The following is a 26,358-nucleotide window of genomic DNA, read 5'->3' on the forward strand; positions in this document are numbered from 1 at the left end:
TCTCTCAGTTGTTACTGGTGCTAGCTGGCACTGGGGGGTCACCCGCCACATGCCCCTCCAGGAGACACTGGCGACTGTTCTTTATTAAAGTTAGCTAGCTATGTGTTAAATAGTCACTGTAGGTCCCCACACGAACCTCTTTTCAAATAATAATCTACAGAAGTAGTGCATACAATATTTGATTATTGATAATTTTTTTGTCCTAATCCCGCTTCCCCCGTCCCGCCTCTCACACACACCCTTCCACTATTATGTTTATTCTTTCTCCAATCACTGACCTTCACCATCTCCATTTTAGATTTTGTACTCTATCTTTTCCACATTCTGTTCTCTCTGTCTGTCTGTCTGTCTGTCTGTCTCTCTCTCTTCCTTTCTTAGTCCCCTCCTCCTTGCCCCCCCTCCCCCCCCCCCCCCCCCACCCTCCACCTCAACCGCCCCCCTTTTCATTCGAATATACAGAAATGTCGATTTCTAATTAATAATAACAATTATCATTATGATAGAAATGATAATAATCCAAATGATGATAATAATATCATTTATTTTCAGTCTCATATCATCATCTTAGATGAACAGTCTATAAATAAATAAACGAAAACGAACTTTCTGGGTGCCATTCTGTGGAGGTGGAAACAGTCTGTTTTCATGCATAAAAAATTATCTTCACTTTTAAATGCCTGAATAGTTATCTAGATTCAAAATAAAAGGGGGAGAAGCCTGGATTTTGAATTCACATTCATTTTCCTTCACAAAAACATTTACTTTGGTTCTGTTCCACTACATTTTCTGTGTTATCATTTTGTTGTTGTTGTTGTTTTGTTTTTTGTTTATTTTTTGTTGTTTTGTTTTTGTTTTTGTTTTTTGTTGTTGTTGTTTTTCCGCATTACACTTGATTCCTCAAAATTCCCTGTGAGGGGAGAGCACTTTCTTTTTTCTTTTTCTTTAGTACAAAATTCTCTTGAACTGAAATGGTTACTGTGCACGGGAATTCTTGTCTATCCTTTCATTCAATCATTCAGTTAGTTTTTTTGTACCATCCCTGTACCACTCGGGTACACGGCTACATATAAAAATGGGAATGTTGCAAAACTGATATCAGGAATTTGTGCAGTGAGTCTGGTAAAAATTTAGCATGTAAAGAACGGAATAACGTGAAAGAATTAGAGCTACAAATTTCAGAAGTTGAGAAAGACATCGTAAACGACCCCTCTATCAAAAACAAACAAACTCAATTTCTAAAATTAAAACAAAATCTCGAATTACTGCTATTAGAAATAGCGAGAGGGACACAAGTTAGATCAAGAATTAAGTGGATTGAGGAGGGTGAACGAAACACAAAATTTTTTTTTTTAATTTGGAAAAAGCTCGAGCCAAAAAGAAAACTATAACAAGACTTAGTAAAGAAACTGGTGAAGTTACAACAGATCAAAGAGAAATACTACTTGAAAAGTGTCTTACTTTAAAAACTTATATAGTCAGACGAAAGCAGTATATGGTATAAGGGAAGCAACCGATATATTTATAGCAGATGAAATTTTCCCTTGTCTGAATGGTACGGATGCTGCTGTATGTGAAGGACCTTTCACTTTAGAGGAAACAAGCAATGCACTTGCGAAAATGAAGAACGGGTCTGCCCCAGGCTGTGATGGAATTACAGTAGAAGTCTTAAAAAATTTTTTTTAGTAAAACAGGCAAAATTGTGACTAATTCCTTTGTAGAATCTTTTCATAAAGGCGAACTCTCTTACTCTCAAAAGCAATGAATTATAACTTTGATACACAAAGGAAAAGACCTAGAATGAGATAAGCTAAATAACTGGAGACCTATAACCCTACTCAACACATATAATACATTACTTGCAAAAACACTAGCAGAAAGGCTGTCGTCTGTTGTTCACACATTAGTTAATGAAGATTAAGCAGGCTACATTAAGGGCAGAAACATATCTACAATTATAAGATCGATTGATGACATTATTAATTATCTGAATAAAACAAAGAAAGCGGGATACTTGTCAGCAGTAGATTACTCCAATGCATTCAACTCCATATCAAAAAGTTTCTTGTTACATGCTTTTTCCATCTTTGGTTTTGGACCAGACTTTCAAAAATGGGTTACTGTCTTATCTAAAGGTTGTGCAAGTTCCATTAATCATGGTGGTTGAATATCAGAACCTTTCGACGTACTGTGTGGTATTAGACAAGGATGTCCATTTTCACCTTTGGCATTCGTGTTAGCTGTTGAATTATTAGCTACTAAAATAAGAAACAGTCCTATAGTGGGAACTGTAACTCCCCGATTCGAGTGAAATGAAGATGTGCATTTAAAAGTAAAACAACTGGCAGATGACACAACTTTGTTTCTTAGAGATAAAGAGGACATGAATAGATCGTTTAACATTTTTACTTAATTTGAAAGTTTCTCTGGCCTGAAATTGAATGAACACAAAACAAAGGCACTGAGACTAGGTAGACAGAAAAGAGAGGTAAATATTCAATTCCCAACAGTAGATAGAATAAAGATATTAGGAATACATTTTGAAAATAACCGAATGGCCAAAGTCATTGAAGATAACTGGACAAGCAGGATTGATCGAGTGAACAAACTCATTAAAGACTGGAGTAAACGTGACTTAAGTATGCAAGGAAAAGTAGTAGTGATAAAATCATTTCTTGTCAGTCAATTCATTTACGTTATGCAGTCGACTGGCCTTCCAGCTGAGGTTCTGAATAAAATAAACTCAATTCTGTACAAGTTTCTGTGGCAGAAAAAACACAGTAACAAGAAAGCTTTCAAGAATGTAAAAAGAGAAGTAATGGAAGCGAGTGTAGAAGAAGGTGGTCTGAACATGATAACTATGATCTAGTTCCAAAAATGTTTTCACCCACAATGGCAGGAAAACTGTTTGGAGCGACAGCCAAGGAAAACTGGAATGTGATCCCTAAATGGCACATGGATAAACTTGTTAAAGAAAATGTTTCTCTTAAATTGTGGATCAAAAGATCTAATAGGTTTGAACATGATAGATAACGATTTTTGGAAAGAGGTAATTAGTTCGTATCTTGACAGCAGGCCGTTAAAATAACTTCCAGACATCAAAAGTAACAACTTTCACTCCCAATTGCTGTTTAACAAGGCCTTGATAAAGTATAAAAACAAATCATCATTCTTCAAATCTTGGCATGAGAAAGAACTTGAACAAGTAAAAGACATGATCAATTTCAGGGAAATTAGAGTGTTGTCTTTAAGACAGGAACAGAATATAGTGCATAAAAACAAAGCAGGTATAGTTTTGGAATATAACGCATTGATAAATTTGATACCAAAGGCATGGCTTTAATGGATAGAAAGAGGGGAAAAGGAATCACAGAAATGTGATGTAAGCCTGTACAACAAAAATCTAAAATAGATTTTTTTTAAATGCACTCATAAACAAAGATAAATCTGTTCCCAACGCATACTACTTCTGGCTCAGAAAATTTGGTATCCATTTACTCGGGTCAACCTGGTCTGTAGCGAAAGATATCACAACAGAAACTAGATTAAGAGTTCTGCACTGGAAAAATTTTACACAACATCTACCCCACCAATATCCTTTTAAACAAAATGAAAGTAACAGAAAACAATAAATGCCCCTATTGTAAAGATATGGTAGATTACATTGAACACTTCTTTTTTGACTGCCCAGTTGTACACAACTTCTGGAAGTATATTGAACAAAAACTACTAACAGAAACAAGTGTCCACTTGAAACTGTCAGCATCAGATATCCTGTCTGGGATTGAAAATTCACCACATCTAAAAGGAAATTATGCGTATATCAATAATATAATCTTAGTGGGTAAAATGTGTGTGAGTATCTATAAAAAGACCAAATTAGCCTTTCCCTTACAGCTTATTTTTGAACGAGAATTTGAAACAAAACAAATTCACGTGAAAAAAACCTCCATCTACAAATAACGTCAGATGATTTAATGAGAAGTGAGAAAGAGACAAATATGCACACAGAAAGCACGTCAGAGCACACACACAAAAAACAGACAAACCAAACAATTTCCAAACACTAACGTTTTGCATGCAACGTGATTGTCCATATATGTAGAAACAGACAGACATAGAATTGTGTATGGATGAAAGTAAAAAAAAAAAAAAAAAAAAAAAAAATATATATATATATAAATATAAAATACCCCTTCCCATGCCCACCCCCCAGTCCCCTGGTTTTGAATTGTGGTCCATGGCAAGTCCATAAGAAAAAAAAACAGAAAGTGATTTAAAAAACAAAACAAAAAAAACTATTAAAAAAAATAATAATAAAAAAACCACACTTTTTATCACTTAATCAGGTAGTTGACTTGTTTGAAGAAGAGGCATGCCGAATGAACAGCAGACACTATAATTGGCCAACATGCAACTCGGAGGGGTGAATGTCATCAAAGCACTTCATCCTCTAACTTGTGAAAGTGATAAACTCTATGGAGAGCTGGACAGTACTAGGTCTTCAGAGAAGAAGCCCCCCTCAGTCAAGTGTTCAGCCCTTAACTCCTTACACTCTAAGGGGGCCAGGCCGCACCCAGGTCATGACTCCTGGATGCCTTTGTATTGCCGCCGCATCTACGTCCTATCAACTTCTCAGCTATAGGCAATAATGATGTCCAAACAGAAGTATTTGCAATGCTATCTACTGACCTGAATAAATACAAACCTTCCAAAAAAAACCCAACCTCAAAGTACTTTTGTAGCTTAGAAAAAAGGAATTATGTGGAAAAAAAACAACAATGCTTTAATCTAGAAACTGATGAAGGAGAAATTCTCTCTGACCAAAATATGATAATAAGAGAGGTTAACTCTTTCTATGAAAAATTATACAAGTCTAGAGAGCCAGAAATTCTGGATGTTAACTTAAATACAGTTGTTCAAGGACCCAAGCTAACACAAGAGGACAAAGAATCAATTGAAGGCGATATTACAGTAGCAGAAGCACTAGAAGCACTGAAAAAAATGAAAAATGATAAAAGCCCAGGGTCTGATGGATACACAGCAGAATTTTATAAAATTCTTTTGGTCAGATCTGGGTATATTTCTTGTAAAATCAATAAATGAGCTTTAGAAAAGGTGAAATGTCAATTACACAAAAGCAGGGGATTATTACCTGTATACCAAAAAAAGCTAAAAAGTATTTGAAAAACTGGCGACCAATAACACTGCTAAATACATCGTATGGGGCATCTTGCTGATGACTCCCAACAAGCACAAGCTTTCTCATACATTCACTCCTGACAGACTTGCTGGTAACGCAACACCAACGAGCGGCCTACATCTAGGAAAATCGGAAATCCTCAGAAAAGTCAAAGAATACCAAAAAGAACAGGTACAAGGCCATCACACCATCGATCGCCTCAAAGAAATAAAAGCAGAGAGAGGGAGCGGCCGAAAGTCTAACATGAAAGGTAGAGCACGATGCTTTGCAAATCAAACAAATATCGGCATCATTTCCAAACCAACATTGCGCAAATTTCTTCAAAACGGAACAGAGTCTCTGTGGGCCTTTCCAAATACAATAGACTGAGCAACACACTAGACGCCACGTTCTTGGCATCAGAGATCTTTTCCCATCCCTCTTGGCAGCCTCTGTGCGTGTGCGTGTGTGTATGTGTGTGTTTGTGTGGATGTGTGGGTCTGTGTTTTTGAGTGCGTTTGTGAATGCGCGAGAGTGTAAGTGTACACAAGTGTCAGGAGAGATCTGTGTACGGGTGTGTGTGTATATATATATATATATATATATATATATATATATATATATATATATATATATATATATATCTTTGTATATATGTGTGGGGGTTGGGGGTGGGAGATATGGGCGTATATGTGTGTGCTTGTACAAGTAAGTGTTCATCTCTGTGAGTGTGTGTTTGCGTGCGTGTGTGTGTGTGTGTGTGTGTGTGCCGTGGAAGCTGCGATACGTAGGCTAGAAATGAGTGTGTGGAGGAGGGGGTTGGAGGAGGTGCAAGGTAATGTGTGTGTGTGTGTGTGTGTGTGTTGGAGCTCATGTACGTTTATATGTATTTGACTGTACTTTCATATCTGTGAAACTGCATGTTTGGTGCATTTCTGTTATGCATGTGTGGGTGTATGTGTGAATGTGTGTCGTCATATTTTACATTCATTCGCTTAATTATCACCATTGTTGTCTTATTTATTTATTTATTTATTTTTTATTATTATCATTTTATTAGTATTACTATTATTATTACTACTACCTTTTTCTATATTATAATTATTATTTATTTATTTATTTATTTATGTAAGCTTATCTATTATTTATTCCCCCCCCCCCCCTTTTTTTTTTTTTTTTTTTTTTTTTTTTCTCAAGGCCTGACTAAGCGCGTTGGGTTACGCTGCTGGTCAGGCATCTGCTTGGCAGATGTGGTGTAGCGTATATGGTTTGTCCGAGCGCAGTGACGCCTCCTTGAGCAACTGAAACTGAAACTGAAACTCACTCGCTCTCAACAATACATTACTAAATAGCTCCAAAGCCTCATTAACACTATAATCCAAAAGAGAAAATGCATTTGCACACATATTCTGTAAATCGTCTGAATTAAGACTTTCACTGAAACTATTCTCTTTTGATCCCAAGCTAATCTATTAATCCATTTAATGTCATTTGCTTTCTCAGTATAAGCAGTGTCTTCACTTTGAGCAATTGTAATTTGAAAAAGAAAGAGAAAAAAGAGAGACACAGAGAGAGGCAGACAGACAAACAGAATAATCAGGCTCTTTGGTCTCAATATTTAGACAGTTAAAAAAAAAAAATGTCCAGATTATTGAAACTGGCATATTTTGAAAACTGTTAATGAATAGACCATTTCAATATTCTGTGGACAAAAGAAAACTTTATTCCTGTCTCTTACCAGTTCTGGGGCTGATCTTAAACTTGCGAAGACTGGTAACTGAAGCAGCAGAGGCAATGGAGTACAGCAAGCGGTTGTCCTTGTCTTCATCTGTCGCCAGAACATGTAGCACATGATCACCAACATTGCTGTTCTCTGAGACATTGGCATGGTACCTCTGATGGGAAAAGACTGGCTCATTGTCGTTGCTGTCTAGAACTTCAACAGAAACCTGAAACAACAGAAAAATATTGTTATACAGATAGAAAATATCAGAATTCTTAAGTTATCCAGCTGACAAATGTTTTCTTGACTCACTTGTGTAAACAGAGTGAGTCTATGTAACAACCCGGCGTTCAGTCGTGTGTGTGTGTGTGTGTGTGTGTGTGTGTTTCCTTATGCGTGTTTACTTGGCTTGTTGATTTGGTCATCTTTCATTCTGTGTTTGAAATATTTTCATGTTCTTAGTGTCTTCTTTGATACTGAGAATCTGTTTTCAGTCACAGTGCAATCTTGCATCCGGAAAGGATGCTGACAAAAACAGATGAACAAAGAGCAAGCATGAAATGAACATTCTAAATAAATGTGACAGAAAAGGTTGCATCACAATACACATCAAAACTATTCCATCCAACGTAAGGGTAAAAGCATCATGGAACACCTTTTTTTGCTCTCACATTTATGTGTGGTAAACTTTAACATTGTCATTTTCTCTGGAAATACTTTGCCAATACCAAATCTGGACTGGAAATACTGGGGGGGAAAGTCTTTAACCTGTATTTAAACTGTATATCTGGATCATGAACTGTTTATTAGGTTGAGATTCTGAATCCTGAAAATGGCTGGGTTTGAAGCTGACATGTCCTAATTTTTTCTCGTTCATTATTTGAAAGGAAAAAACAGAACACAGCAAACTACATCACTGATGTATTTACTGCAGAAAGTGGATACTGAATCAACTACTAAAAAGAGAAAATGAATGGACCATTTTGTAGTTTCTGCCGATAACTGAGCCTGTCAAAAACGATCTCTGCAGATGTGGATAAAGTGGATATATGTTGCAGTGTGCCTGAGGCGACAGCAGCGTCTCCCTTACCGCGGAATTTAAAGAATTTCTTAAATTCATAATGTATACCAAAATGACATGATATTTTAAACGGTGTTATCACCTTCAATGCCATAACTGTATTATCAAACTATAAAAAAAAAAAAAAATGTTTAAAAATTCATTTTTGAACGTCACATGTAAAAGCATATTAGCATATTATTCACCCGAACATGATTGGTTCGAATCTGCTTTCATGACTTTTTTCTTCTTCTTTTTTTTTAAAATTACCATAAGCTTAATAACATCAAATACAGAACACATTTATAATTTTTCTAAATCTTTTAAAATTTAATTTCATTTATAACTTTTATTTATCGTTTTTTGACTCACTTGTGTAAACAAAGTGAGTATGTTTTAATCCGGCGTTCGGTTGTCTGTGTGTGTGTATGTGTGTGTGTGTGTGTGTGTGTGTGTGTGTCTGTGTGTCCGTGGTAAACTTTAACATTGACATTTTCTCTGCAAATACTTTGTCAGTTGACACCAAATTAGGCATAAAAATAGGAAAAATTCAGTTCTTTCGAGTCATCTTGTTTAAAACAATATTGCGCCTCTGGGATGGGCACACACACACACACACACACACACACACACACACATACAAAAGAAGCCTAATTATATGCAAACTGCATTTACTGTTATATTTCTATTTTTGGTATTCTCTAAACTTGGCACTTTGATCTGATACTCTGACACAACAACAAGAGCAGTCATTATTATCATTTTTTGTTCAAACAGGAACTTCTTTTGCTAAGCATGGAAGTTTTATTTATTTTGCAAACGTTTTGGTGCAGATAGTATGTGTGTGTGTGTGTGTGTGTGTGTGTGTGTGTGTGTATAGTAAACTTTAACATTGACATTTTCTCTGCAAATACTTTGTCAGTTGACACCAAATTAGGCATAAAAATAGGAAAAATTCAGTTCTTTCCAATCATCTTGTTTAAAACAATATTGCACCTCTGGGATGGGCACAAAAAAATAAAAAAAAGAAGCCAAATTATATGCAAACTGCATTTACTGTTATATTTATATTTTTTATTCTCTAAACTTGGCACTTACATCTGTTATTCTGACACAACAACAAGAGCAGTCATTATTATCATTTTTTGTTCAAACAGGAACTTCTTTTGCTAAGCATAGAAGTTTTATTTATTTTGGAAACGTTTTGGTGCAGATAGTAAAAAAAGGGAAATTACTCTCTAATTAATGCTAGGGGACTTAATTTGCTTTAAACTGATCTTTCTCACCTTAAACATTACATTTTGAAATTATACTCAATACATAAAAAGCTTGTGTGTTTTACTCTCAGTGTACAGGGCTTTCACTATGTTCATTCGCCCAAGTGGTCTTTTTCGGAAAATACATGTACTAAAATCAATATGACGAGTGGACTTTACAGATCTGTTGGCTGAGCACTGAAGGTCATGGGCAAAAATCAATTGCATACACATATTTATACACATTCAAAGCACGCGCTCATATTCTTCGCGAACGCGAACGACGCCATTTTTCAAGTTGTTGACCTGCCCGTTCAATCCTATATTCAATGGACAATACACAATAACATGTGATGGAAAGTTGGAGAAGGAGACCGTTAAATATTTCTTCAGAGAAAGATTTGTGAACGCCTCATCACTTACTGGATTATGACCCAAACTGCCATAAAAATATCCACAGAATCAGTCGGAATTCACAGTTAAAAATTGTAAACCATGTGAGTTAATACCCTTGAACTGATCACGATGAAACGAAAAAATTTTCAGTCTTGACTTTTCTCAAAATGAAGTCCTTTTCACTTCTTACGACGTTTAGAAGTACTTGTACTTGGCTCTACATGTTATTAGTTTAACAAAATACTCAATTTTCATATCAACTTTAAAACTATAATGAACATAAAAAGAGAAACTGAATCGACCCGTGTCGTACAACATTCCCGGCGGGTGTAACTAAACTTGTACATCTATCTAGATCTAGTGAAAACGGCTGAATGTTGCAGTGTGATTGCGGCAATAGCCATTAAAAAGATTTTTTTTTATTGCCCTTAAAGATTTTTTGAATGCCCAAGATACATCACAATAATATGATTTAAACAGCGTTCTCACTGCGAATACCGCAATTGATTTATCGCCCTTTAAAAAAGTATGTTCAAATGTTAAATTTTAGAACGTCAGTTAAGGAGCCACGACAGTGTAATTGACAGTGTAATTAATACGGCAGTTTCTTCTCACCCAAACACGCGGGGTTCGAATCTGGTTAGGACTTTTTTCTTCTTTTTTTTTTAAACGCAAAGCTTTATAATAACAAATACAGAACACATTAATTTTTAACGATTAATTTATTTTTTTTTAAAGTGTATCACAAGTGAGTCTTGAAGGCCTTGCCTCTCTTATTTTGTACAATGTTTTTACAATCAGTATAACAAGCTTCTTTCACCATCATCACCCAAACCAAAGCTGAATAATAAAAAAATAAGTGTGAAGGGAATAATGTGTGTAGACTGTAAAGAACAGAATGTATTTCATTTTACTCAATCAGCCAGTCAATCAATATGTATTTCATTTTACTCAATCAGCCAGTCAATCAATATGTATTTCATTTTACTCAATCAGCCAGTCAATCAATTTGTGTTTAAACTCAGCCAGCCATAAATGGCCTAACAAAGACTTTAAAACCTGTCAAAAAACAAACCTGACAAATCAAAACCACATCAAACAACTAATATAAGCACAATTCCACATGACAAAAACTCTGAATAGAAAACTACTGGCACAGTTAATTAAATCTTAGAGTAACTAAACCCATGTCATAGACATTCCACAACATTGTGGTGATGTAATAGCATTTATTTTTGTGGCACTTTAAATGACAGGGTGGTTGAGAACGTTTCTGGGATTGTTTGGTTATTCATTTCTATTCAATTGTCTTTGTCATTTCCATGGATCGATTCATTCAAATGATAAAGTGTTATCAAAATATGATATGTTCATGCTATACATTACAAATATAGTTTATACCGTATTTATTATGTAGCCAAGTGCTTAGCTTCAGATTCTGCTTCAGATGCGGCTCTTTGGCTTCAGATACTGCTTCACACATAATCTGTAGCAGACGCCGTTTTCGCAACTAACGTGCTGGCCTCAACGGCTCGCGCAGAATGTGACACCATTCTCGGTTTGATGCAAAGCCCATTCTAAACCTATTCTCTAAACACCTATTAAATCAAGTCTCTGTATAGTTTACTATAATCTTATATTTGTTGTGCTTACACACACACTTTAATCAGTCAGAAGCATACTTGATTTCTGCTTAATCGTTCGTCAGTCTAAAGATTTCAACTGACCCTATGCTTACGTCATTTTGTCCTTCTCGCCACACAACCAGTTCGCTGTACGTCATTGGCTGACATCTCCCAGCAGCTGACATCTCGCTACGTATCACCGGAGATTAGAAAAGAGAGATAAACCACTTGCAGAAATTGCTGAAGCCAGGCAGCCTGCGCCGCGAGACGCATTCATTATTCATGAGCTGCCTTTGCCCCGCCCAAACTAAGGGAAAGCGTCAGTCGAACGCAGTCTCCTGAGTGATTTTATAATTTGGATTACACCTTTTTTCCCTTTTCTGTTTGCTTCATCCCACGCAGATGTCAAACTCAATTTTGTTGTGAATAACATTCTTAAATATTTATATGTATTGGTTACTTTTATTTCCCTATCACCACAGCACCATTTTTCACGAGTCAAAAGATGACCTCCATTGCGGAAAACTATGATATTGGTCTTATCGAGATTCACTGTTTGTTGTAGTCTGTCTGTTTCTTGCTTAAGGGCATTTAATTCATTTTGTAACCCTATGGGTGTGTCAGACAAGAGAACAACATCATCAGCAAATAGCATTAAGAGCAAATCTGTTGCGCCAGGTATCAATTGTATTCCATGTCTCCCCTTCTTTGATAACTCCACTGCCAATTCACTGATGAAAAAGGAAAACAGCTGTAAGCTTAGCATACAACCTTGTTTAACCCCTCTTGGACACTGAAAAAAGTCTGAATAAATACCTTTGTCACGAACACATACTAGTACAGAATTGTAGATGCTTTTAACAGCCATGTAAAACTCCCGAGAGAGAGAGACAGAGACAGAGACTTAGAGAGAGAGAAAGAGCACAATACAACGGTCTGCTCGGGCAACATGAAGCGTTCGTATATATATGAATTATATATATGATTATGTACATATAGATAGATTTAGATTTACATACTGATAGATCTATATGAAATTATGTATGTATGTATTCATGTATGTATGTATGTATGTATGTATGTATGTATAGACAGATGTTAGAAGAGAGACAGAGCTGAATATGTGTTTTATGTTTTGATATATATATATATATATATTTGTTGTTGAAGAAATGGTGATGTAAACCAGAAAGTGTGAAGAAAAAGTAGCGTTACGAAAACGCAGTTCAATAATTTACAACTGTCTCTCTCATGTGCAACATTGCACTGGGGGGGTGGGGGGGGGGAGTTGGTGGTGGGGGGAGCTGCTTTATTTTCTTTTTATATTATCTACATTCAAGCAGATGCAAACGTGCTAAAAGCAAAAATGAATCGGTTTTCATTGTATACAGCGAATCTTACTACACGTGGGAAATTCCAGGCATAACTTAACTTTCGCTTTACTGCAGCTGAACCGTCAGAACCGACTAATTTCCTTCAGGTGGGGAAGGAGAGGGTGATTTACCCCCACCCTTCCGCACTGCGTGTGTGCCCCAAAACGGCTTCAGCACTGTTATAGACAGTAAGAAGGGGCCTGCCGCGAGTGGTTTATCTCTCTTTTCTAATCTCCGGTATCACTGTAAATACCCATTTAGAAGGTGCTGATGATTTGTAAATGGTATTCTTCGACACAGTACTTGTGTTCATATGAGTATGTTGATATTGTTTTGTTCAGTTATTGCTTTGTTCAGTTATTGTGTTGCCATTTAGTCACAGCTCGGCTATGACTGATCTAGAAAATAGCCATGTCGTCATATGCTCGTAGCAGTATGCCATTTGATTCTTCTTAACGTCACAGTCAATGACGTCTCTGGACACTGATAGTTTGTTTGAGAATGTTCTAGTGAGTGCATATGACGCTTTCTTATTTGCTGTCACTGATGAAGGTTAGGTTCCTTATCCCGCTGAAACTTAGGCGGAGGAGATTTAAATGTTGAATACAAGCTTAGCTATGTTGATATTTGGCTTTGATGCAACGGATTACTTGTGTAAGTTCATTCACCACTTAATGGTTAAGCCATGACAGTTCGAACTTGTGTTGTGCACTGATAACTATCTGTTCTCAGTCTGCCAATATTTTATCAAAGTCACTGATTCTATTATCTTGTTTATGATTTATGCATTATTTTACATGCTGATATCAGTTGTACTGCTACAGTGTTTCATAGTTACTCTATGTACTCTATGATGTGTGTAGTATTCTGTCCAGATTACAAGATAGTGTTGTAGTGATATCAGCTATTGGTTAAAACCATCTGATATGTAGTCACAGTTTGTTAATGGTAATTTAGTTATGCCCTCTCCTATACGGCTTACTCCAATATAGTGCTACATGATAAACTGATTCATTTGAGTCACTCTGACACAGTATAAGCTTTACCTTGATAAACTGATTCATTTGAGTCACTCTGACACAGTATAAGCTTTACCTAATCTATTGACAACTTCACGCTCACAAACAACATTATCCTCAAACGGCTGATTCCAAAATAGCTGAGCGGTGTCGCATGCAGTGGTCTTCCTGTTTACAGCAGTTGCTGTTGTGGAAAGACTGCCTGTGTCCACTTTCTAACTTATTTGTTTTGCTATGGCATTGTGTCCAAGACGTTGGAATGTTTTAGAAAACTGAAATAAAGGTTTGGCGATCATTCATCCTTCACAGGTTTCTTCGACAGCTTGCACAGACAATATGAAGCGTGGTCTTCAGTGACAAAAATTAATATATATCTCGTGCTTGCAGAAACACCTGAAGGTGATGCAATGAAAATTATAAAACTTAAACAGTCTAGTTTCATTCCATTTCGTTTATTCCTGGAGAGTGAAAACAGTGTTCTTTAATACGCCAGTACCGGGCCTGTGTTGTCTGACTGAGGCAGATTGATGTCGAGTCCGTCCGTGAACAACATAAAGCATGTGAAACTGACAATGTTCTGTGCCAACACACACACATGCGCGCGTGCACGCGCACGCACACACGTGGACGTACACACACACACACGTATACACGCAACAAAAAAATCGCGAGTGCCAGGTTATAAATTGCGTGCGTACACACACCCACACACACACACAACCACACACACACACACAAGCAAGAAAATTGGAGATCTGTAAATCAAGGACAAAATCAAAGCACAATTTGAATCAAAACATAAGATTTGTGTAGCTTGCATCTGGCTAGTTATTTTTGGGTTTGGCTGGTTATTTTGAAATACAGATCAACACACAAAGTGATGTCTTTTGTAAGGAAAATATTGTGGGCTCTGAAAAGTCTGTATCTTGAAAGTCATAATAGTGCTTCGGTTGAGTATATGTGTGAACTATGTGACTAAGAAAGAAATTGCCATGTGCATAATTTTTGTTATTAATGAAGTATCCATATTATCACGAATACAATGAAATGATATAACATGATTGTTAATCAGTCCTGAAATGGCATATAATTGTCAAGTGGACTAAATGAAAATAAAGGTGGTGGTATCTGAAATTATTACTGCTCGTACTAAGGGGCTCTTTGGTTAAAACTGATGTCAGGATGATGCTCAGTTTTAGGTATTTTAGGAATTTTACAAATTTTCATTTAATTTCATATTGTTTTGAGTGATGCTAACCTCACAAGACCTTCCTTCAAGTTCCTTGCCTTACCAAATAATTCAAAATCTTCACCCGATGCCAATGAATCAATAATATGAAAAGAAATATACTAAACTCTGAATATTTACACCATATTTTTTTCATAGATTTTCCCATTCATGATCATTTTCTTCTTCAATTTACTGATCATCTGTTGATCCACCATTTCACACCCCATATCCTTCTTTTTCCCCCACTTGCAGTCAGGGATGAGAATTATCAACAACTTTAACAACAACAAAAATTAATGCTTCATACAGAACTAAGAATTTATTCAGTCTCTACAGTCAGTTGGTAACTTTAATTTTTATCATTATTTCAGTGATTTCGGCCTACTTTGGATTGAGCAATTTTCCAATCCTTAAACATTTATATAGATCTGTTCATTTACAATATGTGCAACCTTTTAGGTGCAGGGTGAATAGTACACACTACTATCTATTTTATTTATTCTCTGTCCACAAAAGCTACAAGAAGGGCAAAATATTCTCCCTTATCTTTCTTTCTTTTTTCCTTCTGTTTTTTTTTTCCACTGTTCACATGATATTCCAAGTGAGGACAGACTGAGAATAAGAACAGACCAATGCATGAGTCATTTACAAATTTAAAAAAATGTTTTTTGTTATTGCTCTTCCATCAGTACAGAGAACCTGTGATATTGTCATGAACACAAATATATGATTAACAAAGTTATTAACTACCCAATGTCAAAGTAAATCATGCTGAAAAATATATAACAAAGAATATGAAAAGTCCATTTTCCCTCTGTGTAATATGAATCTGAGAAAGTTCCAAGATGAAATTTAGGGAGCTTATTCAATCTGTCTACTCTAATGAATTTTCAAAACTAAGCAAACGTTTAATTTTAAACAAGATATTATATCCATGAAAATACTGCAGACAGTCTTATTTGCTTATGGTGTTAATGCTTGACTGATCTTGGCTCTTTTACAGCGGATGCAGTGCAGTGTGTCCTAAAACAGCTTTAAGAATTACACACACACACACACGTACACACACACACACACAGAGGGAGAGAGAGAAAGACACACACACACACACACACACACACACACAAACACACACACACACACACAACCCTACCTCACCCTGTCATCCCTCTTTTACCTCAGCCGTTCTCTCTCTCTCACTCAATCAACATACACACACACACACACACACACACACACACACACACATGTAACTCTACATGTTTTTGATAACCATTATTATCACTTTTATGTCAAAGGGGAGAGGAGGGAGTGGAAAATTAAGACTTTTACATCCCTGAAGATAGAGATACAGTTTTGTGGTAAAACCATAGTAAAAATGTCCATTTTAACAGGAATTCACCAGTCTTTAGACCTCCCTGTTGGTGAAATGGGCTTTAGTTTGAAGATAATGTTGAGCAAATTTATTACCTTTTAATTTCAAGATGGAGTTATGATCGTAACATGGCTTTTCTATACCCTCATTAAGCATTTCATTTATTTATTTTACTGTCGGAAGAACCATGTGCTGAATGGTGCTGACCACTGCCTACCGCATTTTCATCATCTCTCCGTTCATGTTGTAAGTGTAAACTGGAACATGACTGCATGCTGACTATTTATAGTAACGGCTATGGCAGCATCCTTTAAACTGGAAAACTGCCTATCGTGAAGTTGTGAATACTGTCAGTGTACTTTCACTAAATCAGCATAGCCTCAGTCACTTTAACTGCACTATTTAAATGTATTAGAAATGTCATTTGATGTCAGTGTTTGGTCTTCAAACATATGCAATATCTTATCTTATGTTGTTGCTTATCCCAAACCGAGTGATAATCTTTCCATGTGATATGTATACATAAGCTTTACTATTCACTTGAATTCCTGACATGTGGTATGTAATGACATTTGTTTGTGTCTTCCAGGCACTGTTTTATTTCTTTTTCTCATTTCTCTTATATCACCTTATAACCATTGTAAATAAAACAATAGAAAACCCTTTTGTGACTGGCTTCTATATGTTCCTGGCCTGTGCACTGGGAGTCTTGTCTATCCTTCAGTAAATCAATCATTTATTAATTCTTTTGTACCATCCCTTAATAAACCACTCAGGTCATAACACGGCTACAATAATATTGTTTTAGGAATACATTTTGTATGTTTTATTAAATGGAGCTTATGTACTTTTTGTGCAGAGGTTGGTGTATTGACACACATTGTTACGCACTGCTGCACATTCTCACCCTTTGTATCTGAAGAGATCAAAATAGAGAACCTATGTGAAACGACCCTGTGTGTTGTGTTCATTCCCTTTTCCTCCCCCTGTTGTCCTTCATTACCCTCTTCTTGACAAAGCTGTATCGAAGATAGAACCTCACCCCAAAAACTACAACAGTGGTTGAACAGTTAGAGTGCTGGATTCTCGCCCAAATTTCCTGAGTTCAGTTCCCGGTTTCAGTGTACCTGGTGGGTACCTACGTCAGCATGTATACAGACCCTCTAGTGCCTGAACCCCCTTCATCTGTATACACATGTAGAAAATCAATATGCACATCTAAGATCCTAAAATCCATGTCAGTGTTGTGGAAACAAGAACATACCCAGCATGCACACCCCCGAAAACAAAGTATGGCTGCCTACATGGTGATGGGAAAAAAGCAAACAAAAACAACAACAAAAACAGTCGTACAAGAAAAACAAGTTGTGTGTGTGTGTATGTGTGCATATGACTTCTTCTTTTTCTTCCTCGTTCGCCTCCCGTTAGATGAGCAGCCCGGTGTCCTCAATGAAGGCTGCCGTCCGTCGTAGCTCCTCCAGGGTGCCGTACAGCTTGGTTTCCACTGCTGTCGGTGTTGGCCAGTACTTCCTCCTGGATGCTGCATGCGTCGTACAGTCTTGAAGGATGTGGTCGGTTATCATTGGTCCCTCACCACAAGAGCACTCTCCACTATGTGCAATGCCAAATTCTGTGTGCATGTGGTGGAGCAGGCGGTTAAGTCCAGTCCTCAGGCAGAAGATCTTGACCTGTTCCCATCGTTCTAGCAAATGGTATCTGTCTTCTGAGTTTTATTTGGGGTGCTGGAGGCGCCACTTTATTCCTTGCTGTGCCTTGATGATTGTCTTGATTTCATCGTATGACACCAGTTTGTTGGCCTGCTTCTTCTGTGCACCGTCTTTTGCCAGAATGTCCGCTTTTTCGTTGCCTCTGATGCCACAGTGTGTTGGTACCCATTGTATCACCACTTTCTCCACTCGGGCACTCAGGGCAACAAGGGCTGAAGTGAGATGGTTCTGTTCTTTGCAGTGGGAGTTCTTGAGGGCTTGGAGCATGGAGAGAGCATCTGAGAACACTACCACCTGCCCTGTTGTTCTTGTGGAGTTCTGCAAGACTGATGTGGCTGCCTCACAGAGGGCTTCTCGCTCAGCTCGGAAGTTGGAGTATTTTCCTGTTGGGACTGCAATTTCTTCATCTCCGTCTTTGTATCGGAGGAAGATTCCAGCTCCACCATCCCTCATTGCTTCTGTGGCGGAGCCATCTGTAAAGACAATGGTCCAGTCTTCAAGGGGGTACTCGTTGCAGATGTACTCCATGGCCAGGGCCTTCCTTTGGGTGTCTGACTGTGTTCCTCTCTTCTCCACTCTGGGAATGCTGGTGACGACTGTTTGGAACACCCGCCTCTTCCAAGATGGGTGGGTGATATTTGCCGGGATAGGTTTTGCTTCGTGTTCCATCAAGACTGGGGTTTGTCTTTCAAGGCGTCTTGACAGGTGGATGAAGCTGCCTCTTTTCAGTCGGCTCTTGGTGGGTCTGCTCATTCTGTTGTTCATTGGATGGTTTTCAAGGCGTTTGAATTTTGCTGCCTGGATGAGGATCTTTGTGTCCCTTCTGTCCTCCAATGACTGTATCCCAGTGATCTCCTCCATCTTCAGGATTGGGGTGGATCTCATGGCGCCAGTTATGACACACTGACCTTGGTTCTGTATCTTGTTGAGATGGTCGAGGTTAGACTTTGCAGCTGATGCCCATGCTGATGTCCCATACTCAACTACAGGTCGGACTCTCCCCATATAGTCTCTCTTTAGGATACGTTCATCAGCCCCCAAGTCCATCCCTGCAAGTTTCTTCATGATCGCCAGTCTCAGCTTGGCCCTGCTACAGCATCTGGTGATCTGCTGTTTCCAATTGAGCCTGCGGTCAAAGGTCACTCCCAGGTAGGTAGGTGTGGGTTCCTCTGCAAGCCTTTGGTTGTTCAGTGTCAACTTCGCCTCTTGCTTCTTGCTGGATAGGCTGAAGACTGTGTAGGTTGTTTTGCTTGAGTCAACAGAGACAAGCCATTCCTTGGTCAATTTGCTGAGCGCAGTCTGGAAGCATATCTGTGCTGTAGTGGTGTACTCTTAAGAGCACCAGAGTACCAGGTCAGCTGCATAGATCACTCCTTTGACCCCTCTTGGCAGTTCTCTGACAATGTCATCTATGACGATGAGGAACAGCTGTGCATATCACTGAAACCTGAGTGAATGACACAGGAAATGAATAATGAGCGCCCAAAGGCAGCTCTCAGTTAGCTCTGCCAAGGTAGGCAGCCTGCTGTGCAAATGACTCTGTAAAGCTTTAGAGCTAGGTCTCTGACTGAGAATATACACTATATAAGTATCCATATTGATTCATTAATTCCTTTCCAGAAGATTCAATAGTCTGAACAAAAAAACACACAAAAACCGCAATAACACAATAAACAAAATATTCAATTTTTCAGTCCAGAAACCTTTTTCAAGGATGAATGACATAATGTGAATGACATATGAGGTATATGTTTTTATGTTACATATTCAAAAGAAGACACCAAAAAAGAATGACATAATCATACCCAGTAGAGCAAAAATACAAAGGTATGGACACATCCTGGCAACAAATGCAAGACAATAGTAATCAGGATACTAATAACAATAATAATAATTAATAATAATGGCCTCACCCAGGTGAAGTCTTTGAAAACACCATCAGTGACAGACACAGTGAGATTGTATGAATCCCTCTTTTCCCAGTCCACATGCTTGGCCAGCAGAATACTGCCATGGTTGGGCTGTATGGTGAACACCTTGTCTTCATTACCATCTGAAACAGTCAAGAAAGAGTTCAGCATCTACCTGGTACTGCAATAGCTAAGTTGTATGTCAATTACTTTGCTTTCTTGCTGTCATGTTTGTATGTTCACATTCAAATTGACACACTCAACTTGTGTAGAATTAGTTTACAAGGTACTATATTCTACTGAGGTTCCAATTCAAGAACAGGGTTAGTACTCTGACACGTGTAAGGAGAGAGGAAGGCTGCTGGCAATCTGCGCTCTCTCTCTGTGCTCGCATTCTCTCCTTTGGGATGCTGGGAAAGTCTGGAACCACCAGGCATAGGTGCTTCCTTCCCCCATTAAAAAAAAAAAAAAGATTGAATGTTAATGAACCAAATGGCATGCACGATTTCACGTTGTGCGAGTTCCGAAATGTCAGTTTCAATTTGAATTGTCCATCATTTCACACAGTCACAGGTCCAGTCGTGTTGGCTCCTTCCGGACATGTGCTCATCTGCGTTGTGGTGAAGGCTCACCTGCAGGCTCTCCGGATGATGTCACAGTGGGATCCAGCATCATAGGCGGTGTGCGGGGGCCGTTTGTAAAAACAACCCAGCCTTTTGTACATAATCTCTGTCCTGCACACTTAAAAATGTTACCACACTGTGCGCGGTACTGATTGAGTTTTAGATCCAGTCTCACCTAATTTCACTGTTGGTTGACTATTAGTATTATCATGGAATTCTTTTTTCTTTTTTTTCTTTTTTCTTTCTTTTTTTTCTTTCTTTCTTTTTTTTTTTTCACTTAACAGAATACAATAGGGACATTATACAATAAATTACACATATATTACGAAACGTTAAGTGGTAATACATGTATATCAAAATAAAGAGGCTGGTTTTTCACATTTCGCTTTACAAAACAATGCACCAAATACAAAAACAGCAAAGTGCATTTGATACGAAAACACATTTTTTGCACACACAAAAAAAAAAAAAAAAAAAAAATCTTCACACTTTACGTGTCAGTCGCTATTTGTTAGGGCGGAGAGTGCAAGGAAAGAGGATAAGTTCTTGTGTATTATCTAAGGCGTGAAATTAAAAAAAACAAAAAACAACAACAACAACAAAAAAACTTACGCATATATTTCGCATATTTGATGCAAGAGAGAAAAGTCTGGATACAGAACTTTGTAATAATGTGAACAAACCAGCTGGAGAGGAAAAGAGAGATGGAAAGTTAAGAGAAAGTGGGAGAAAAAAAGAGAGGGGGGGGGTGTTAACTGTCAAATCAATTGTCGCATTTATATATATTGCAATCTCTGAAGAGATAACTATGCCTCCCAAAATCCAGATGACAGTCACATAAATACGAACATTACGAAATTTAAAAAAAAAAAAAAAGAGAGAGAGAGAGAAAGATGCTTATTGATTTACTATTTTCCACTTCTGAAAAATGAAATTATTGAAACAGTGGTTTGAAAGGAAGCCATTCTTGGTCAAAAAGCATTTTTCTGCTTTTCATCACATAGAATACCATTCCGTATAATATCCGTTTTTTAGCAGTCTAGTGAAGGCAGTGATGTGAGGTTTACTGTTGTTCCATTTGCACTTATAAACATTAAATTTAGTGAGCAATAGTATCAAATCAAGGATTTTATCCGTAACAACTCGATCTTTAACCCCAAGATGAAATCTGAAAATGTTATGTTTGCACAAGTGCTCTTCATTAATCTTTCGAGAGGGCTCCAGAAAACACCAGTAATATGACAGTTCCAAAACAGGTGTACAATTATTTCTTCTTCTTCACCACAAAAAGAACATTGGGGCGAGTTATCATGGAATTCTTAGAACATGATGCACTTTGCTGCTCTTTCACGTGTAACACAAGAGTATAGAACACCTTATTGCCCTTTTATTTGTTCATTTCAATCAAATGTTGCCATTGACCTTATGTGTTACCATATTAATTTTATTATCAACACACAAACACACACACATATATATTCATATATGCATTCATTAGCCAGAATAATAATCACAGATTTAAAAGTTCACAAGGAAAATAATCAGCTTTTATCACATTTCCAAACTCAAGCTGATAAAGAAAATAAACCCAGAACTCCAACAACGAAGGTTATATGTGAAACATGATTAAATCATTCCTACTAACTTTAACAATTTCATCATAATTACCTTATCGAAATATCAAAATATTATCACATAAGATACACATATGTGTTATATGGCGAGCTGTGTCATATTTCATTTGTGTAAAAGTATGAAAACATTCAAGAAAGCACGTTACTCTTACCTCCTGTCCAGTTTTCTTCTTCAGGGAGATCCGCCGATTCCGCGGGATTTTGGTTTTCTTGGTCGGCCATAGTTTTTCAGGGTCGGTCACCAGTGAGTGTACGTCTGTCGGTATATCGCGGCAAGCGCAATGCCAACATAAGAACTATGCTTTTCTGGGTAGCAAACGCCGCCATTCACACGCCGTGTCAATGCATCATTATCTCGACTGCGGCTGGCGCACTTGACGCAAGTTATATGGCATACCAGAGCGGTCAGTATATTAGCAAATCACAGCATTCGAAAACTTAATTTATTAATTATGCCCACATGACAAACTTTTGTGCGTCCTAAGGTATTGTTCTTGTTATAGATGACTTTATTCTAACCTATGAGAAGAAAACAATTATATTGCAGCAATTTCCCTCAAAAAATAGTTTCAGTAGAGTACTCTTCAAAAACAAGAGTAGCAACTACATTTTGCTCCTGTCTATCATTGGAAAGATCTTGGAGCACATCATCCTTAACCACCTGATCCCTGCCATCTCATGAGGAAAACCTGCCAGAGAATCAGTGTGGCTTCCATCCAGGTTGCAGCACCGTTGACATGAATTTTGCAGTTTATCAGGTATATGAAAAATGCGAAGAACATAACCTTGATATGTACACTTTGTCAGTGTAAGAAAAATGCAAAGAACAGAACCTAGATATGCATGCAGTCTTCACTGATCCGACCAAGGCATTCAGTACTGTCAGCAGAGAGGCATTCTGGACAATACTTGAGAAACTTGGCTACCCAAGAAAATTTGACACTGTTTACACTACAGCCCATGCTGGGTGTGTTTTGTGGGCCATGATCTCACAACACAAGCAGATCCGTTTACATTATCAATTATCAACCGATCACGAGTGGATGCATTTACACTATGAATTATAAACTGCGCCAAACTCCCACAAGACACCCAAATCAGCCTTTCATGAATGCTAGATATGCATCATGACATTGCTTACAAAACCAGAAATATTCCTGGTTTGCACGCAATAAATCCAATAGAAATGAAAGACTGATGGGGCTTTTAAGTTTTAGCCAGTGCAGAAAGACGGAGCCAGAATATGCAAACATTACAGCAAAATGGCCAACTGTCATTTAACCCAGTGCTAACACAATAGTTGTGCTTAATCAGACCATCATGCAGCTACACACACACACACACACACACACACACACACACACACACGCACGCTCTCTCTCTCTGTCCCTCTCTCTCTATCTCATACACAAAAACACACATAATACACGCACAAACCGCAAGTAAGTATGTACGCATACATACATTCTTTGTTGAATCTTACTGAATGTGGTCTTCAAACCACACTTGAATCAAAAGTTTTGTTTCTTCTGCGGTCCACACAAAACATGGACTATTTCATGCGCTCATTTTCTCTCACTGTGGTGAGAAAAATCCAGCAAAACTTAATCACTAACTATGTGAAAATCTGACGAAAAGAAAAGGAAGGGAAGAAAGGGAGCATGCAGTATCACTGAGATGTTTGTTTAGGTCATGGAGAGGGCAAGGATATCTGGAATGCAGTGGCCTGGTTAGGGCAGTGCTGGGTTCACCAAAGAAGCAGACCCAAGCTGAGCTCCTCACCAAAGAAGCAGAACTGAGCATGGCTCATTTGCAGCCTGGGTCCAGCAAGTGTAAACAGTCTGTCCTGGACCAAAGCTGAGCTCAGCCCCCAAAAATCTGCTTGTGTATACGGCCTCTTTGTGAACTTTATCCACCTGTTCCATGACAATATGACAAGGTCTAGTCGTCTCAGCTGCAGAGACGTCTAATATATCTGCAATCTCTGACTGCATGAAACAGGGGTGCATCCTGGCCCCAATGCTCAACCTCTTCTTCACCTGTGTCCTCAGCCATGCTGCAAGAGACATCAAAGATGGTGTGTACTTGAAGTACAGAACAGATGGGCCCCTCTTCAACCTCTGCCACCTGACCACCAAAACAAAAACAGTGGCAAAGATTATCATGGAGGCTCTCTTTGTCAACAACTGCCCCCTGAAGGCACACACAAAGTCTGACCTCCAGATCAACATCAACAATAAACACTGAAGCAGCCCACCTCTTTGGTCTAACCATCATTCAAGGCAAAACAGAGGTCTTATTCTTATTCTTGCTAACCCAATCCATCCTCCATGCTTATCTCCCCCTCTCCTCTCAGCTTCATAGGCAAAAAACAGCATGTCCATTTTGTGTACATCTGCTAGCAAGACAATCAACTGCCCATGTTGTCGTTCTTCATGATCCTTAAATCCCACCCCCTCCTCCCATCTTCCTTCTATCTGCTTTCAGTCCACCCCCTCACCTTCAATGGCAAAGAACAGCTTGTCTCCAGGATCTTTGTCGAGGGCAGACAGCAGGACTATCAGCTGGCCTGGCTGGTCGCTCTCTGTGATCCTTTCCTTCAGGTCACGCACATGGAACTGGGGTGGGTTGATGGAGGAAGGAGGTCGCTCCAGCACTGTCAACCTTATCTTCTGCTGTGATCGGCGGCGATCAGTGCCATTGTCTGTAGCACGAACCTAGGGCATTGAAACAGAGAAATGCACATGAGTCACAGTAAACCAAACATGTGCCCAAAATGTATGTCAATCTGACAGAAAAAATAGACAAAAGAAAAAATTGGACAAAAGCTTACTGCATACTGCTCCTATAACCCTCTTGGGACACACGGGCACTGCGTGGTGGAATGCCGTACTACAAGCCTTCATCTCTCATGGTTCAGGGTTGTGTGGAAGTGTCACTTGGTAATGTTGTCTGTCCACCTCTTTCGTTTTCCCCTTCTCTTCCCATGAACCGTTTCCTGGACAATCCATACATGCAGGTGTGATGGAAGTCATCACATCGAAGTAGACGTGGTTTTTTTCGTGTGGCATAACACTTTCTTGAGAGAGTCAATTTTGATACATGTGTAGTTGCACGAGGCGCATGGGGCGCTTGAGTGAACATTTATTTTTCTTATACGGATGTTAGGTGAGAGCTCAGGTAGATGCCTGCTCTCTGGCACAACTTGTTTGTCATCGTACCTGTGCGGCCGTTCGGCTTACAGCCGCAGAGAACTTTTGGCTCTGTGACCCTAATGCTCAGGTGAGAGTGAAAAAAACACCTTAGAATATTTAAGGTGTTTATCTCAATACACTGTCATAGCATCCATGGAGTAATTTGGATAAATGTATTTGTACGTGCATTTGATCGTCGTTTTGCTTTTTGGTCTTTGAAACTCCTTGCTGGCTGTCCTCAGAATCTTCTCGTTCAACTTTAAAAGGTGCAGAACAATGCTGCTCGTCTGGTCATGAGACGCTCTAAATCTACCCATATCACTCCCTTACTTTGTTCTCTTCAATGGCTCCCTTTCGAGAACCAAACTGAATATAAACTGTCTCTGCTGTGCTTTAAATCCCTGAACGGTCTCGCTCCTTCCTATCTTAATGATCTTCTACATCTGAACACTCCATCGCGACAGTTGCACTCCTCATCTGACACTCACCTTCTCCGTATCCCGCGCTTTAATACCAAGACTGCGGGCCAACGCTCATTCTCTTTCCAGGCCCCGTCCTCGTGGAATAAGCTCCCTCTTTCCCTCCGCAGTTCGGTTTCTCTGTTATCCTTCAAATCTTCTCTTAAAACTACTCTTTTCACATCCCGATTGGCATCTCTATTTCATTCCTTTCCGGTTTGTGTGTCCCTTGTGCGTGTGTGTCTGGTGTGTGCGTGATAAGAGAATGGCAAAATCGTGATGGAAGTGGTGACTGTCCCTTGATGCCTGTGCTGTTTCGTCCCAGTATACTTGTCCTATATTTATTTTTGTTTTTGTAAGCGCTTTGGGCTTTGGTAAGATTAAGCGCCATAAATGCCCATTATTATTATTATTATATTATCGTACTATTTCTAAACTTGGCAGTAAGATTCCTTTCTGTCAAAGTGTTTATAATATCACTGCTACTGTGACAGGGAGAAAAGAATATTTTGCTTACACTTGATTTTACCTGATCTTTGTATCATTATTAGAATTATTTCCACTGAGGCCTTCTT

The 26,358-nt window shown here is 38.4% G+C and overlaps 1 protein-coding gene across 1 annotated transcript in view; it reads right to left on the minus strand.

Annotated features, from left to right (window-relative positions):
- The window catches only part of LOC143298658 (protocadherin Fat 1-like), a 351,658-nt gene that overhangs the window by 235,152 nt on the left and 90,148 nt on the right, over positions 1 to 26,358 (minus strand). Inside the window, exons 8-10 of the mRNA XM_076611542.1 lie at positions 24,632 to 24,848; positions 19,878 to 20,017; positions 6,918 to 7,128 (exon numbers count right to left, since the gene is read on the minus strand). Of these exons, the coding sequence (XP_076467657.1) occupies positions 6,918 to 7,128; positions 19,878 to 20,017; positions 24,632 to 24,848 (568 nt within the window). The remainder of the gene's footprint in view (positions 1 to 6,917; positions 7,129 to 19,877; positions 20,018 to 24,631; positions 24,849 to 26,358) is intronic.

This window comes from Babylonia areolata, chromosome 24, assembly GCF_041734735.1.
Source record: "Babylonia areolata isolate BAREFJ2019XMU chromosome 24, ASM4173473v1, whole genome shotgun sequence".
Taxonomy (NCBI): domain Eukaryota; kingdom Metazoa; phylum Mollusca; class Gastropoda; order Neogastropoda; family Buccinidae; genus Babylonia; species Babylonia areolata.